Below are 15,963 nucleotides of genomic sequence, written 5' to 3'. Positions count from 1 at the left end.
CAAGCAGATGTACAGCTTCTGGCCACCGAAAGCCCCTATCTCTTATTTTTAACAAGAAACGGTTCTTTCTGGTAAGCGGGTTTGTCCCCCGCATTTGCCGAATACCTTCATGTTGTTCATGTTGGTAAGAGTTACAGTTCATTGCGTATATGAGCGGGCGAGGGCCGATATAAATGGTATCTTCTCTACAAGGCTTAGAAAATACTTTACTGCTAGCTCCGTAGCTATTAACTTACGGTCGAAGACGAAATACTGAAAATTTTTGCGTGACAAATGCGTTTGCGTTTCATACTGCGTTAGTGCGTTACGATCCTAGCGGTTGGTGATGGCCAGACCGCCACTGATCAATCGATCGATCGTTATTGTACCGCTGTAGAAAAGCTCCAACGGTTCTCATCCCGATAAGGTTTTTACGCTGTATGGGGTGGTTGCATGCGGACTGTGGAACAGCATGCGAAGAATGAAGGTATTCGTTTTTTTCACTCATCGTTTTTTTTTTCATTCTCCTTCTTCGTCATCGCTGACCCTCTCAGCTGTCAACCACTTTGTTTTGATTTTTGCGACGCTTCAGCATCGTATAGTTTTGTTGAAAAAAGTGTCGTTTATTCTGTTTATTTCAGGTGAAAAGAATTACAGCGCAGTTGTCTATCGAGTGTGCACAGGAGGGATCTGTTTTTAATCGGATTAGTAATTTATTTTTGGTTTTTGACTGCAGTTATGGGTGGATCCTGTTGTTCGTTTTGCCCGTATTTTGTGCGTTTTAGCATTGCTGACCGGGGATTCTGCGTAAGTATGACCAGGTGGCTGCCAACGTTACAAATTATCTTCCTTTTGCTGTCAGATTAATACATGGAGCAGTATCAGCGTCAATTCGACGATCAAAACAATGCATGTTTCCGGATGTCCCTCGATTGATTGCTAAGGTGAAATTGTAGTTCAATTAACTAAGTGTTACATCTAACGGCTAGTGATTGTTTTCTTTTAGATGTAACGAAGGCACCTACAACGGAAGCAGTTCGGTCGTGATGCCAATAACCTGTACCTGTACCTGTACCTGCACTTTTCTGGTCTGGTTTATGGAGTCAAATGATTTGAAGAATGATTCGGATTCGATAGCTCGAGCGATGCAGTGATATGTGCGAAATCCTTGTAGTCCAATTGAATGATAGGAACAAACAAATGTTGGCACTGTAAATGCGTCATGTGATCGGACCAGATGTGATACAGAATAGAAGAACACATAATGGAGACCGATCTTTTCTTACCATAAAGATTAATGTCACGGTACATTCTTTAACGACGGTAATGATTGTGTTAATAGTATTCAAATCCATGTAAGACTACGTGGTATTAGAATTAATAAAATGTTTACTGCAGCTATGCATTTTTTTTTTCTCTTTAGGATCCTGCGTGGTATCGCCAAACTAAAGTATTGCAAATTCTTATGGTAACCTAATCATTATCCTCCGAGAAGGGCTCTGGCGACGATCGCTTTGAGCGAGACCACCAAAGCATTCTTCAAACTGAGGCAGCCGTGTTCACAGCTGATCTTGCCGCAATTTTTAACGCACTATTGTTAATAGCATCGTGTCCTCCTGATCAGTACTTCATATTTAAAGATAGTCTCAGTGCTATTGAAGCACTGAAATCTGAAAAGGTTTGTTAAGAGCCAAGACTATTTTGTAGCTAAAATTATTGAGTTGCTCGGCTCAATGGTCAACAAGGCGTTTAGAATATCATTAATCGGGGACCCCTTGGCATTGTGGAATTCACGGCAATGAGAGGGCTGATTCACTGGACAACACAAGCGTCACAGAAGGCGTTTTTTACCACCATCCATCTCTTACCATGAGTTACTACACAATCCACAGCAACTTTTCCTGTCTCGATGGCAGAGCATGTGGTGGGAGGCGGATGAACTCGGGCGATTCCTTTTTTCGATCTCTCCGCAAGTATCCCTGCGGTCTTGGTTGCTTTCCGCAAAACCGCAAAAGGCGGGTTGACTTATAGGTGTATACTTGTAGTCCGTCTAAACCATTTGTTGTCTGTTTTGTTCCAGTCCCGTCCAGGCTCGGTCGATGTCGAACACAGAAGATTGTTCCAGTAAAAAGCGACGCAATCGCTCATCAGCCATATCACAAGCAATAGCTCTAAAATCACAACAACTACAACAATAACAACACCGGAACTAGACCATCACATAAAACAATAGCAGAGACTTAACGAACAGCAAGAATAGTACGCTAACAAACAAATCGACACACAACCAACAACAACCAATATAACCCAGTATGCCAGGGTTAAGGCAATTTGCAAGAAGGAAATTCCTTATAGAATTTGTAAAAAACCCAACACTATGTAGATAATACGGCAAATGCCGTTTTATTGGAGGAAATATGAAAACAAATAAATAAAAATATTTGCTTTACTTCTACTCCAAATCTATTGCTGGCCATGCTTTGAAATAATTTCAATACATTATGATAGGCTCTACACGAAATCTTTTCGCCTAACTTTCCTTACTCAGTCCAACAACTCAGCGGAGGTCGGTTCAAAAATTATATCTTAGGCCTCGTGCATTCCATTCTTTGATTCCGGATGGGTTAATATTCTATTGATTCCGGTTGTGATATTGTCAAAAAGTTGCTGTAATTTAAGTTTTCTAACATCCATTCAAATTTTCTAGATTCGAAATTCTTTATAAACTGAAATCCTCATACCTGTCGCTATCCTCAATTGGTGCTTAAATATGCAGGATTTTGTGTTAAACCGCATCATTGATATCTGACGCTTGATTACCAACACATCTTTCAATATAATTGTTTCTCCCTCGGCAGGTTAGGGTGAGGGACTCAAGCGCGCTGGCCAAACTGTTTGCTGGATCTTGTAGGCGTTGCATTGCTAACTGTTTGGCACCACTCTGCTCACTCGACGGCTTCCATAGCGGCACTGGAATCCTACTCGCAGCATCCCATGAGCTAATCAACAATGCTCTTGATGGTGAAGAACAATTCGCTAAGGGAACTTGCTTCAAACTTGGCTGAAAGTTATTGTTTATCTTAGGCGACTTTTGCGCCAGTGATGTAGCACTACTGCTCGCATCGTCGGAGTGTAATAAAACATCCGTGGAAAGGTGCCAAACTAGTAGTCACTCCACGGTCATTTGTCGGTTTCCGTTGCTGCTTATGCTGGATCAATTCTTGTTGGATAGTTTTCAATGGATCGCGTTGTGGAATAAATAACTGGAATAAAGCTCCAAACGTGCGTTTACACGTTTCCCACCAACGTGCTGTAGCAGATTAGCATTTAAAATGTACCACCGTTGGCACAGGAGTTGGAGGATCAACACAGACAGTGACATTAGCAGATATGAATTAATGATATGAAGAAATTTTGAATTGTAGTAAATTGAATTCGTCATGTTTCATGTTTCTAATTTCTTACTTTATACTGCAGCTTTCGCGTTACATTTGCATTCGATGATATCGAAGGAAGAAGTAATGAAAAAGAATCTGCTAATCAATGGCGGATCTAACGGTGGGCGGAGTAGGCGGCCGCCTAGGGCCTCGCCGTGTAGGGGGTGAGCCGGAAAAAGCTATTTAATAGGAAAAGCCCCCACTCTTAGATCAGTCATATTTGAAATTTCATCATGACCACATTCATAACCATACTTTCAGAATGTAATAGTGTGATTTTGTAAAATTACATTGTTATTAAGTCTAGTATTAATTGATAATAACCATATTGTAAAAAACAATTATAGTACTTATTGATTGTAAAACTAATATTTAGGTGAGAACATTTTAAATATGCTATGCTAATATGATTAACTGGCATGTATTTATAATTAATAAAAATAACTACATTTTTATACCATAGATTTGGAAGGACCACTGTGTTCATGTTATGAGATCCCTTAAGCACCGTTTACACGAAAGTTGAAACACGCACCTTGCGCGAACTCTGTGAAATATCGCGCTAGCGCGACGTCGCACCCAAACTTGTATTGCAGGAAAAATGGAAGCGCGACACTATCATCGAACCGTTACGGAAAACTTTAAAATTGAATTACTTTTTAATGCCTGATCCAAATGGGATGAAATAGCCTAGAGAAAATTAGGATAGTTTTTTTTTAATTTCTAAATCTGTTAAGTATTTTCCTTAACTCGTTTGGGATGTTTTTAAAAATACAGGCAGTTCCCGAGATACGCGATTCATCTTATACGCGGTTTTTGGAAATTGGAGAGCTGATTTAGTTTATAGCACAAAATTTAAGCAAAAAGGTGTAAAATTGTTTTAAAATAGTTTCCTTTGTCATAAAAATCAAATATTTTTATTATTTTTAATAGTATTTGTTAAAAAAAGGTAAGTCAAAGTTAGATTTGAAGTATAAACGATTTTACTTCCACATTCGACTTACGCGGAAATTCGAGATTCGCGGATTTTTCCCGGGTTATAGCGGTCCGCTATAATAGCTTATTGTAAACGGAAAATCAACGGTCAAAATCCACCCGTTTCAAACATACACTGGAAATTTGAGTGATACGACCAAAAATGGTGTTCATACGTATTAATTATTATTTATTTATTTATTATAACTATAACGGCTCTTAGCCGTACTATCAGTCCTACAATGACTGCATGGAGTACAAATTGCTCAAAGCATTTCCTCCTTGTCTATCCCGGGTCGGTTGCTCGGTTGTGTTTACACGTATGTTGAACAATTTGGCGCTTCAGGGATTTAGCCATATAAGGACTAAACATCGGGCCACTATCGGGCTAGAACTCAAAATACACTCGAATTTCACCTAGATTGCTTGTAGGGATCTTTACCACGTACAGGAATTAATGGGTAGATAATTTAAAAAATGAGTGTACAATCATAATTTTATTGTGTAATCATCGATACAAACGAGAGATAAAAATAAACAAGACAAATCGGAACTCTCGATGAAGAAGATATATTTGTACAAAATCATAATATTTGCATACACTCACAAATATGATGTAAACAATCTCGAACCCAGTTTGTCCCACGCTCGGATACAACCACTACAAGCACCCAAGGCAAACATTATGGAACTGGAGTGTTCCATTTTGTACTCAACTCTAATCACCGTGTCATATGATGAACCTGACACAGTCAGTGTGTCCTTCATTAGTAACAGCGGGTGGAACGCTTTTACAAATACGGTCCAGCCCGCCAATAATATTGACCCTTTTGAACGATTAACAATGCGCCATTTCTGTTGTGTTTTGCGAATTGAATCGCTGCTTCTTCCACGTCAGAAAGACGCGGTACGCGGTACAGAAATGCTAAAAATATACGCTCCCACCTGACCATTCACCATTAATGATAGTATATTAGCAGGTGTATGATAATTGACAAGTTCGCATGTGGTGGACGTGATAAAGTCGCACCAATATCTTACGGCGAATCTTGGTGAATTTAGTTAATATCCAGTCTTCTGCTCGACCAGTACGTACGTGTCGTTCGAAAGTGTTCTTTGTAGATATAATTCAAATTGCTAAGATCGTCCTATAATACGAGGATTTCTCAAGATGTCTGAAACGCAAGTAAGTATTGTGACTTTGATGGGACCACGAAAGCTTCCTTTTTGGCCGTGTGTGTGTTCAAAGTGGCACAAAGATTTTGATCAGTTTTTGGTGTGTTTTCCGTGTGCTTCAGTTTGTGTGCGATCTATGCGGTCAGCGGTACTCCACCTTCGAGATTCTGATGACACATAATCGTCTGAAGCACTATCATACGATCAAGTTCGGTTGCGGATACTGCAACGAGACGTTTCGCCTTGAGGATGATCTGTACTGTCACTTCGTCCTTACGCATCGTGTTGATCCGTACGCAAAGTCACGGTGTAACAGCGCTGGTTCGGATGAATCTGAGGTGTGCGGCGGTCCGGAGGATACACCGATCCGCCAGTCGGAAGGAACGGAAACGAGCAACACTTATCCGTGTGGCCAGATGCGGCTGATCAGTGAAAGTGATGATGGTTCGGAATCGATCTGTAGCAGTTCGGGGGAGGACTCCGATAGTGACGGCAGCGATTTGGAGTTGAACTACAACGAACTGTACATGAGACGGAAACGTAGTGCAATGACGCAGGAAGAGATATCGGAGCTGACTGATGTGTTTAAGAAGTCGGTCCAGTCGACCTACACCACAAAGCTGAAATTATAGCAATGGGAGTAACATCGGGAACCTGTAAATAGCGTACCAAATTCTTGGCGAAAGACAGTTTGCAGCACCGAAGTCATCCCAGTAGAGCGATGACCACACGTCATCCATGTAGTCATGCGATACAATTAGCTTCTCGCTAATGTTATGTTTTCCCCTATAAAAGTGGGAAATAGTATCATATTTCGTCGATGGAGGATCGCGAAGATCACGCTCTCTGGCATCTGGAGAGCGTCGACGATGTTATACTTTTAGCACTTAGGAATGAAGATAAACCTCGTCCGCCCTCAAGGCAGCCGACTCCCTATTTATCACAAATGCACTCGAACCGGTTAGGTAAACAGAGGAAGAAGAGCAGAAGATCCCCCTTTTCTGCTAATGGTGGTGTGAAATAACTTTTCGCAAATATTATGATTGTCATTCGTGGGTTTGATGTTGCGCCTCCTTTTCAGGGTCCACGTGAATAGTTCTGGTCCGTCATATCACGGCATTGTTAGGTGCATTTATCGCATTTCCAACGTTGTTACCGTGCGCGAACTTCTCTCCGTGGAATGTGATTCACCGAAACGGTCCCCCGGAAACTGTTAGCATCTTTGGGGAGAAGGTACCGAACGCGATCCAATGGGAAGGGCGTGCGGTAATTACAAAGGTGACGAAATGGAATCCCAACGTCTTGAAAACGATCAGCTAGAGTAGAATAGGCGTGAGTCAAAGAGAGAGAGAGAGAGAGAGAGAGAGAGAGAGCGAGAGCTATGGCACGGCGTTAATGGTGATGTTTTATTTGGAGAGGAAAATATTGTAAAAAATGGCATTAAGTATAGAGATAAGAAACATGGAAACTGGACAAATAAATGAACTTTAAGTCAACGTGATTGCCCGCAATTTGGAGGATTTCTTTTGTTGGTTGTCCGACACGCACCGACAATGGTTTTTAGGTTCATGCAGAAGGGCATGGGCATGGGCCCCCTCACGACCCGGTGTGTAATTATGGTCCCACTGTTAATGTTAATGATAATGCATCGGAAGAAACCATTGAAATTGTACTGAAAGAAACGAGATAAATAAATAAAAAGAAATCACGCTGCAGCATAGAGGACGGTAGGAAGATTCCAGATACGTGGAAGGCATACCCCCATGCCGGGGCCCAGACATTATCACAACCTTCGACCTGGCCTTCCCAAACGGAGAGGCTAGAAGAGAAGAGCATCCGAGGGATTCGGTTTTCAATAAAAATAAGATATGAAAAGTATAACATAAATGGCGTACTGTGGGTTTATATTTATGATGTACTTCTTGCCCTTCCCTTATTGCACAATGCACGGATCCGTCAGACATATTTTTACTCTCCATTACATTCGAACTCGATGGTCGTGAGTTTTTCACAGTTTTATTTGTGCCTTTTTCCATGCCGACACCGTGAGGTCGTTATTAGTCATAAACGTAAACGAAGAACACCGGCCTGGATGAATGAATGGCCGGCCGGTCGGCCGAACGACGAAGTCTGGACGGTGATCATTAGGAAGCGTTTTACTACGGCCTCGTTACGCCAAGAACTGGTTTAGTCATAAACACTGGAGTCATCTTTAAAGATGTTTCGCACACAAACACACAATACAACCATCTATCAGTGAGGCTTTACTCTTATGCATTCGACAGTAAATGGCGATTCTCTTTGTTGGGTGGTCATTTCCTGTTTTCAATAAACGGTTTAAGGCACAACTCACACTCATTCACCGCTGCTTTGCTAAAACTAACAACAAGATTCATACGGAGTTTATTAAAATTCCTTTAACGTCCTTCCAGCTTCGTGCTGTTCCGCCTGTTCCGTACTTTCCGTGCGCTGGGAGGAGGGTAAAGAATATGTGCGAATGGTGGACGCGTGCCAAATGGTCGTAAACATTACTCCCAAAAATTACAGTCGTCAGTCGTTTAAATGTCAGCTAGCCTGGTGGGTAATTTTCTCATTACGTACAGAGTACGCGCGGTCGCAGCCTTTTGCTGCGGGGTTTGTGATTTCTTCTGACTGTGGAGGGTACAGTTATGATAACCCTTGGCGATGCGGATGGCAGATTGTGAACAGCATTATGAAGTAATCATTTAATGCTTTGGTATTGATTGTTGATTGTTTGAAACACCTGTTGAGCTCAACAGGTTCGAAGTGGAGTGCTAACATTTTTTATTAGCACCACAAGATCATAGATAACCTGAAGCTTTATTTCGGTTTTATTGAGTTTAAATAAAATGTTGTTTTGTTTTCTATTTCCTTTATTCATTCAGAACTAACAGGCCGTCTTGCTTATTTGTATAAGCTAGTACGTCATGTAAACAAGCATCAGCAGTACACCGTTTATAAATGGAAAATTAGCCTACATCACATTAATGATTGCTGCACTATTTAGTGGGATCAGTCGAAGGTAATGCATTGTGAGCTGTTGGAAATGAAGCAAAAGAAAAATCCCGAGTTTGCGTAAACTTTGATGCCTAATGCTGATTATTTGGTGGGATCAACTCAAGGTAATCCTCCTGACCACCTGGTGGGACCAACCCAAAATAATGCATTATGGGCCGTTGGGACCGAAGCAAAAAAAATTATGAAAAGTTTTAAAACACAAAAAAATGTTCCACACTTACATAAATTCACAGAAGAGCCTGGCGCAGAAATAATTCTGCATCTATCAACTAAATCGTTAGGTGAAAATAAAACAAGAATCTGTGAAGGGTTAAATTTTGCTTTTTGACACCCAAATGAACAAAGCAACAAATAATGGAAAGTCATTAATATATTCTGCTGTTTGATAAAGCGGTAAGCAGAACGAAATAGTTAGAATATGTTTGAATTCAATTAGAACCGGTACGATTTAAGATTGATCTGTTTGCGTCACCCATTTATGCAAAACATTATTTGCTTAACCGTGTTTCATTGGTTTCCAGCTACAAAGCGTAAAGTTAAACACCATTAATCATCGATCAACAAAGCTGCGTTCTTTTTATTTACAACAAATCAATGAATGGAACAATGAATGGGAGACGCCGAAAACTTTGCCCATTTCGGGGGGTTTCACAGTGGTTTCGTACATGTAACGCGTGCAAATAAAACCTTACCCCGATTATTGATGGTTGGTTGAGCTGCATCGCATCGATCAATACAGTCAGCTGTGAGAAGAGGGAATCTTGTAATATGCGTCCTGCATGGTGACATTGTAGCATTCAAACACTTCTTGTCGCTGTGAGTTCTCGCACCCTCCCCAACTACAGCGCCCCAAACAAACAACCCCTTTTCCATCCCTTATTCAGCATCAAAGCTACAACTCTCCCGAACGGCTCAATCGCGCGTGTGTGTTGTTGCCCTTGAAGTGGATTGATCTGCCTTGATCGTTCTTTGTTCCGGTGTGTAGTATATCTGTGCTGAGGGTTGGTGGTTTTTCTCACCGTTTCGATATAAATCAATCACCTTCGATGGGAACCTGCTGTAACGCCAAACTGTCGGATAAAGAAAATTCGAGACTACTGCCATCAAAAAAAGTGCTGGAAGTTGTACATGCAAAAATAATTTTATCATGGCACGAGCATAACATGAAGCAAAGTTGGGATGCCCTAAACAGAAAATATCGATTTTATTACTCCCTCTGTTGTATGCTTGGAGTGTGGATGGAAATAATCAACTTTCTAGCCCAAACAGCAACGTGTTGTGTCGGGGGCGGATTTCGTCCGAGTGTAGTGCAATAAAAACCATCCGGAACCACCTTTAATGTCCAGCCGAGAAGCAAACGAACGTATATCACTCGGAAAGGTTTATGCAAAGCTGACCTTTATTTGTTGCTGTGTTTAAACGTAAAATCGAAGATGCTACGCTATATTCTGTTGTTCTCAGGGACTGTACAACTTAAAACCGTGTTTTACAGTCCAAGGTGAACGGTGTTCCATCAATGATTCGTCCGCTGCTGTCTGTATGGTCGAAACAAAACAGCAGCAGCCAGTGTTAACCCAACTTTTACGACACTTTTCCGATAAAGTCTTGCGTGCGCACCGGACCGGGACGATTCGATTTTCGTGCGAAAATCAAATAAACCATTAAAGTTTAATTATCGAGAAATTGTTTACGACCCGTACTCGGTAACCGAACCTGGTACAGCTGCAACGGGAGTGGACCATCTCGTTATCGACGCAAGGGTCGCAGTGTGTGCGAGCGTTGAGTGAGCCGTCTTGGAGACACGCGTTCTACGCCAGATGAAGCCACGCTGGAGATACGATTATCGCCGACCAAAGGCTCAAAGGGCCCTGAGTAAACCTTTTTGTTTTGGTTGTGCGTCGTGCTGGAATCGCGCGTTTTGTAATAAACTTTAATCGATTACATCGTCACGACCAGTGGTGTCGTCGCCTGTCCGCGTGTTCCGTAGCGAATGACAGACGGACGCACACACAAAAAGGAATCCGTGTGTTTTCGCTTTATCTTACCGTGCCAAGACAGAAAAGGAAATCCTTACGCTCGACCCAGTTCAGCTCGGTTGTTGTTGGTTGCTCCTTTGTTTTCATCCGTTTTCTCCGTGTCCGGCAACGTCTTTTTCAATCTCGTGAGATTTCTCAATCAGTCGTTGGTTTTGTGATCGTTTTTTTTTGTTTTCTTGCTCGTCGGATAAATTTGGAAGTTGTTATGGAAAATAATTACTCCCCAGCTGCCAAGCTCCCCAGTAGTTACTGGTTCGCACTTTTTTTCTCTTTTGTTTGTTCACTTCTTATGGTGGTGGGTTTTTGTTTGCTTCGGTTTAGCTGGAAACCGTCTGGGACGTTTTTCGGGTCCTTCCGAAACGAAAAGCCGTGGAAGCAAGCGGATGAATAAGATATCGAATAAAATTAAGTCCTCTGATGATGGATGGCTGTCGGACTGATGATGATGATGGAGGTAGTTGACGAAATATTGGTGGTGGAGTTGAAAGTTCAACGAAATTTGATGTCGCCTAATTGAGTTTGCTAGGGTTCATCTTTTTTTCGGTGATGATTTGTTCATTTTCTCGATTGCAACGGTTATATGTTTCCTCTGAACGGCTAGAAGAAATAGTTAATTATATTCGGGTGTCAAATGCATTCCAGAAGTTTCAGGAATACAATCACATAAAAGGAAAAGCTTTGCCAATAACGCCGGTTTTCTGTCTTACTCCACAGCCACAACAAGTGTGACGACACAGTGGTCATCATTTCCATAGCACGATCCACACCACCTGACACAAGCTGAGAATGTAAATGTTCTAGTGTTTGAGTTGTTTATGCAAATCTTCCCCCATTCCAGCCGAGACGGTGCTCTGATCCGCCAATGACTCTCCGAGATGATCATCTAATGTGACGGAACCTTACCGGCAAACGCTTGTATTGTCTATTGCCTATTGTCTATCGACGATGTTTGTGTTTGTTTCAAACCGCGAGGGTTAGCATGGTAGCGGGAAAATTGCAAACCAAAAATGAAAACGGAGTTCATTTTAAAGTATTTTTTTTCTAGTTTGTTTTATTGTAACATTGTGTGCCATTTTATGAATGACTATGATATAACTGTTTACTGAATTTTGCATCAGACATTACAATGAATTATTTATTAATAATTCTATTTGAATATTATATTTAATCAAGTGGTAGTCTTTTCCAATATTTCTCACTAAATTAACTACCACAAAAGCTACTAGAAATAGAAAGTCGTCCTTTTTATTACCTTTCTTCTTTCCAAGCTACGGCTTTTCGGTTCCGGTCAATAGAAACAATTTTGGCTTTAATCACCATAAGCTCTACTTTCGAAAATCGATCCTTTCCTGAGAACATTGATTCAGCATTTGGGGTACTTTTCTACTCAACCTGACCTCCTGAGCACCAAAATCCTTTGTTGGTTTTTGATTGACAGACTTTTGGATGCAATAGAAGCTGTGGAGATAACTGACGATGGAAACTGGAAAAACATAAACAACTACTTCAACTGTAGTTGATCCACAGATTCACGTCATACTTGTTGGTGAACAAGGACTACTAATAGGGAGGAAGGATTTAGCGTGCTTGAACTGCTCAGGATTCTGCGAAATAGAGACCCTGTAGCACAAGATTGTAAAGTGATCTGGGATATCCTTTACTTGGTACATGCTGATACAGAAAATAGCAGTAGTTACCCATCATTTACTTGTATTATGGAACATTATTTCAAGTAAGAGACTCTCATCCTACTTTTGTTTGCTAACTAGGTGTATTATCCAAGTTATTAGAAACAAGAATGAAACAGAATGGAGATATTGGATCTACTTGTTAGAGTTTAATCTAAGAAAAGTGTCGTGATTGTGGAATATCTTCATATCGTCTTCTAGACTCTAGACTGAAGAGATTAAATTATAGATTGATAACAAAGAGAACACGCCATGTGGAGGGAAATGGTTTAGAAAATGTTAAGATTCAAGCTCATCTGCGAGTCAGTGAAATAAAAGTCTTGATTTTGTAAACCAGACGTTGCTCTTTACACTAATTTTATCGCAGCACAGCCAAACGAAATGCTTCTTAATATTCCATCCATTGTGCACTGCACCGTAAAAGAGACAATCAGGCATATATTATGCCACAATTATGAAGCTAGTCATTTAGTCGCATGGTGGGACAAAAAGCTTTGCCTCAGCACGTACGCCAGCGCAACCTTCTACCGGAACAAGTGTACCACCGGTGGGTTGAATGTTTGAAAACGTATGCTTCGAAGGCGTTACAGCAAGCGCGTCACTGAAAGTGCCGGTAGATAGTTTCACTAATTATCGTTCCACCAGCATCCGAGGGATCCGTTTGCCTGTTTGCCGATTTGGCACGCTCTTGGCACGCTCTTGCCACGCGCTTGGCATGAATTGAGAAGCCGTTCAGTCGATGCGGAATGATGGAGTGATCACGATTTGACAGACCGGCTTTCGGCTGAACGCTTCGCTAAAAACCACTCAAGGATGTCCTAAGACGATGAGGGTTGACTGACGTACCGGCAACGTTTCTTAACGGCTAATGGTAGTGAGGCTGTACATTACTTTTGCGAGCAAACGACATGAAGATTGGATAGGGAAGAAAAGTAATTGGAATTATTACTTACGACCTTCCGCAACCGTAAATCATCTACATTTCTCGTGAGATTAAAGAAAGTTGAAACAGTTGGGTATGGCTTAAAAAGGCCATTCTCTAATCGATATCGATCGAATGCCCGAAACACAGTAGTAAAGGTGTTCTTTGTTTCGTGTGATTATACGAGTGGTGAACCATTTTTAAAGCACTTTTAACGCGTCCTTTAAACTGAAGATTAACCGTGACCGTAAAACGTTAAACAGTGTGCTAAACTGTGTGTGCCTACTGGCCGGAGAGGGAATTGATGGCCGCCATTTGGGGTTCACCGGGAACTCTGCCCCGAGGCAGCACCATAACTAACGGACCTGTACTTTATCGCTCGTACGGTATTCACCGATCGGAGCATAAAATGTCAACCGTACCGTGACAGAGTAGTTAGAAGTTTCGCTCGCACTTCTGTACCATCTAAGCAGGCTTTGACTTCGACACGTTTCGATGGAGGCGCACAGTACTTTGAAGCTTTTGTTCGGTTGTTTATTTGATCGTTGTCAGTTTCGTTTCGGCCGAAGTGGAACGGTTCGGAGGTAAGGATATTAAATACATCAGCTACAACCAGATCTGTTCAAATTTGGGAGCACAATCGAAACGGGAATGAGATGGGGGTGAGCAGAAGAGATAATCCGCTAAGGAGCTTTTATGTTTTGCGTGCGATTACTTTGATAAAGCGATTTGAGAGCTGCTTAGGTTGGTAAAGTTTGTTGGAAAGAATCGTATTGTAAATCAATCTCAAAATTAGTAGCTACGTAGCAATTGGCGAAATTTAATTTGAAAACCACTTCCGTTAGGAATTTAGTCATAGCTTTTACGTCACAATGTCGATCACCAGCAGTAACCTAAAACTTTCAGTTCAATTTGACTTTGCCTTGGCTGATTATTTATGGCTCCAATAATCAGTATAATATTTTTATTTCATTACACGATTTTACCTATTGTGCAGTATTCCTAAACATTCCAAAATTTGGCAGTATGGAGAACGATTCAAAAATCCCTTTTTGTCAGCACCATAACTCGAGCGTCCCGTAAGGGGAGGGAACAAAGATAGTTGTCCACTAGGTGGGAGCTTCGGGTTTGCTTTGCTCTATGTCAGTAGATCTTTTCCACCAGCACTGCATATAACATATCCTGTCCATAATATCCTTGTAATTTCCACACTTGATAATCTTTTAATCGCAATAGCCAATAACTGAAGCGAACACTAGTCTCCTATGAACTCATTGAACGGTTGTCTGAAGAATATTCGTTATCTGTTATAGGTTTTGTTTGGTGACTCTAAGCAAATTATTTTGATAGGCTCACTTCAGTTCAACTCTACTCAGGTGCTGATTAAGCACACCGATATTATCACATTCATCCATTCTGAGAGTTTTATTCTTATGTTGTCCTAGTGTTTAAAGTTATTAAAATCCATTAGCAGATGTAGTTTTAGTATGTTAGCTAAATCAAAGTACTAATATAATAATGATAATTTAATATAATAATATATAGTTTCATAGAAATTTAACTATTTTCCTAACATTAGTTACTCAATCATTTACGAATGACACAAGTTATATGCTGCTTTAATCCCTTCAAAACGAGGAACATAACGACAATCGATTATTTGGATTCATTTCAATTCTAATACGTGGTCAAAATGCCGTCGTAAAGCATACTTTTCACTGGCGAATCAATTTTTTTTACGGACTCACACCGAACAGATTGTGCCGTTCTCTTCGTCAAACTTTCCCAAGCACCGGTGACGGTGATTTCACTCAATTAACCAGTATCGAACGGTAACAAGCGTCATCCCAAAAAAACAAAAACACCCGAAAATCGTCAACCGAGACCACTCTTGCCTGCCCGTCCGTTCGTTCCTTCAAGGTTCTCTCGGATTCGTCTTATCGCTGTGCTTCGGGAAAGCCCACCAGGTCCGCTTGCCGCAATCGCCGCTGGACATAATCAGACACCTCTTCGCCCCCTAGGTCATCTGCTATCCTTCAACCGTTGTTTCTTCTTTCGACCCTATTTATGTTTACCGACGCCCTCGAGGATAGCGACCCACATCGCGTTCTCGTTTAGGGTAGGTTTCGTTTTTGTTAAAATTAAGCAATAAAACACGAGCAAAAAGAAAATAAACGCGATTGTGGTCCCCGCATTTTTTTCTTAATGCCTGAGGGACTGTGCTTCTTTTATGTTTCCACGTGCACTCTCACCCTTTGCCACCGCTTTTTTTTTTCGAGTGTACGGGCTTTGTTTTTGCTGGTGTAAAGAGCAACACAATAAATCTTACCCATTTTATTTCATTCTTCTGCTCGCTACCATCCGGGTTACAGTTCAGTAGCTTTTTCGCATATAATTTTTATTTTGAACCAGGAAAAAAAATTCATTTGGGATATATTACTTCATCCCATCCGCTCGAAAAAGAAGTGTAAAGTTTTGTGCAGTTTTTAAAGTAAAAATATTCTCTCTACCTCTCCGCTGGCGAATCCGAAAACGGTGGTGAGAATGAAGGAGCGAAAGCACACGTTTTGTCCGGCGCCGGGTCGCGCAGTCGACGCCGCCATTATCGTAAATAAATTAAAAAACATAAATGAATATTAATCGACGATTATTATTATGTTTCACGACATGAATTTATCATTCACCGAGGACTTGCAACGGACGATGGCCGG

At 41.2% G+C, this 15,963-nt stretch overlaps 1 protein-coding gene across 1 annotated transcript; it reads left to right on the top strand.

The window, feature by feature from the left end:
- Positions 1-5,562: 5,562 nt before the first annotated feature.
- Positions 5,563-6,199, top strand: LOC128715072 (uncharacterized). Its single transcript, XM_053809955.1, has 2 exons — positions 5,563-5,577; positions 5,690-6,199. The coding sequence occupies exons 1-2, from the start codon at positions 5,563-5,565 to the stop codon at positions 6,197-6,199; spliced, it is 525 nt and encodes a 174-aa protein (XP_053665930.1).
- The last annotated feature ends 9,764 nt before the right edge of the window (positions 6,200-15,963 follow it).

This window comes from Anopheles marshallii, chromosome 3 (genome assembly GCF_943734725.1).
Source record: "Anopheles marshallii chromosome 3, idAnoMarsDA_429_01, whole genome shotgun sequence".
Classification (NCBI taxonomy): domain Eukaryota; kingdom Metazoa; phylum Arthropoda; class Insecta; order Diptera; family Culicidae; genus Anopheles; species Anopheles marshallii.
Note: the sequence above shows the minus strand (reverse complement) of the source record. Positions and strands in the feature narration are given on the sequence as shown.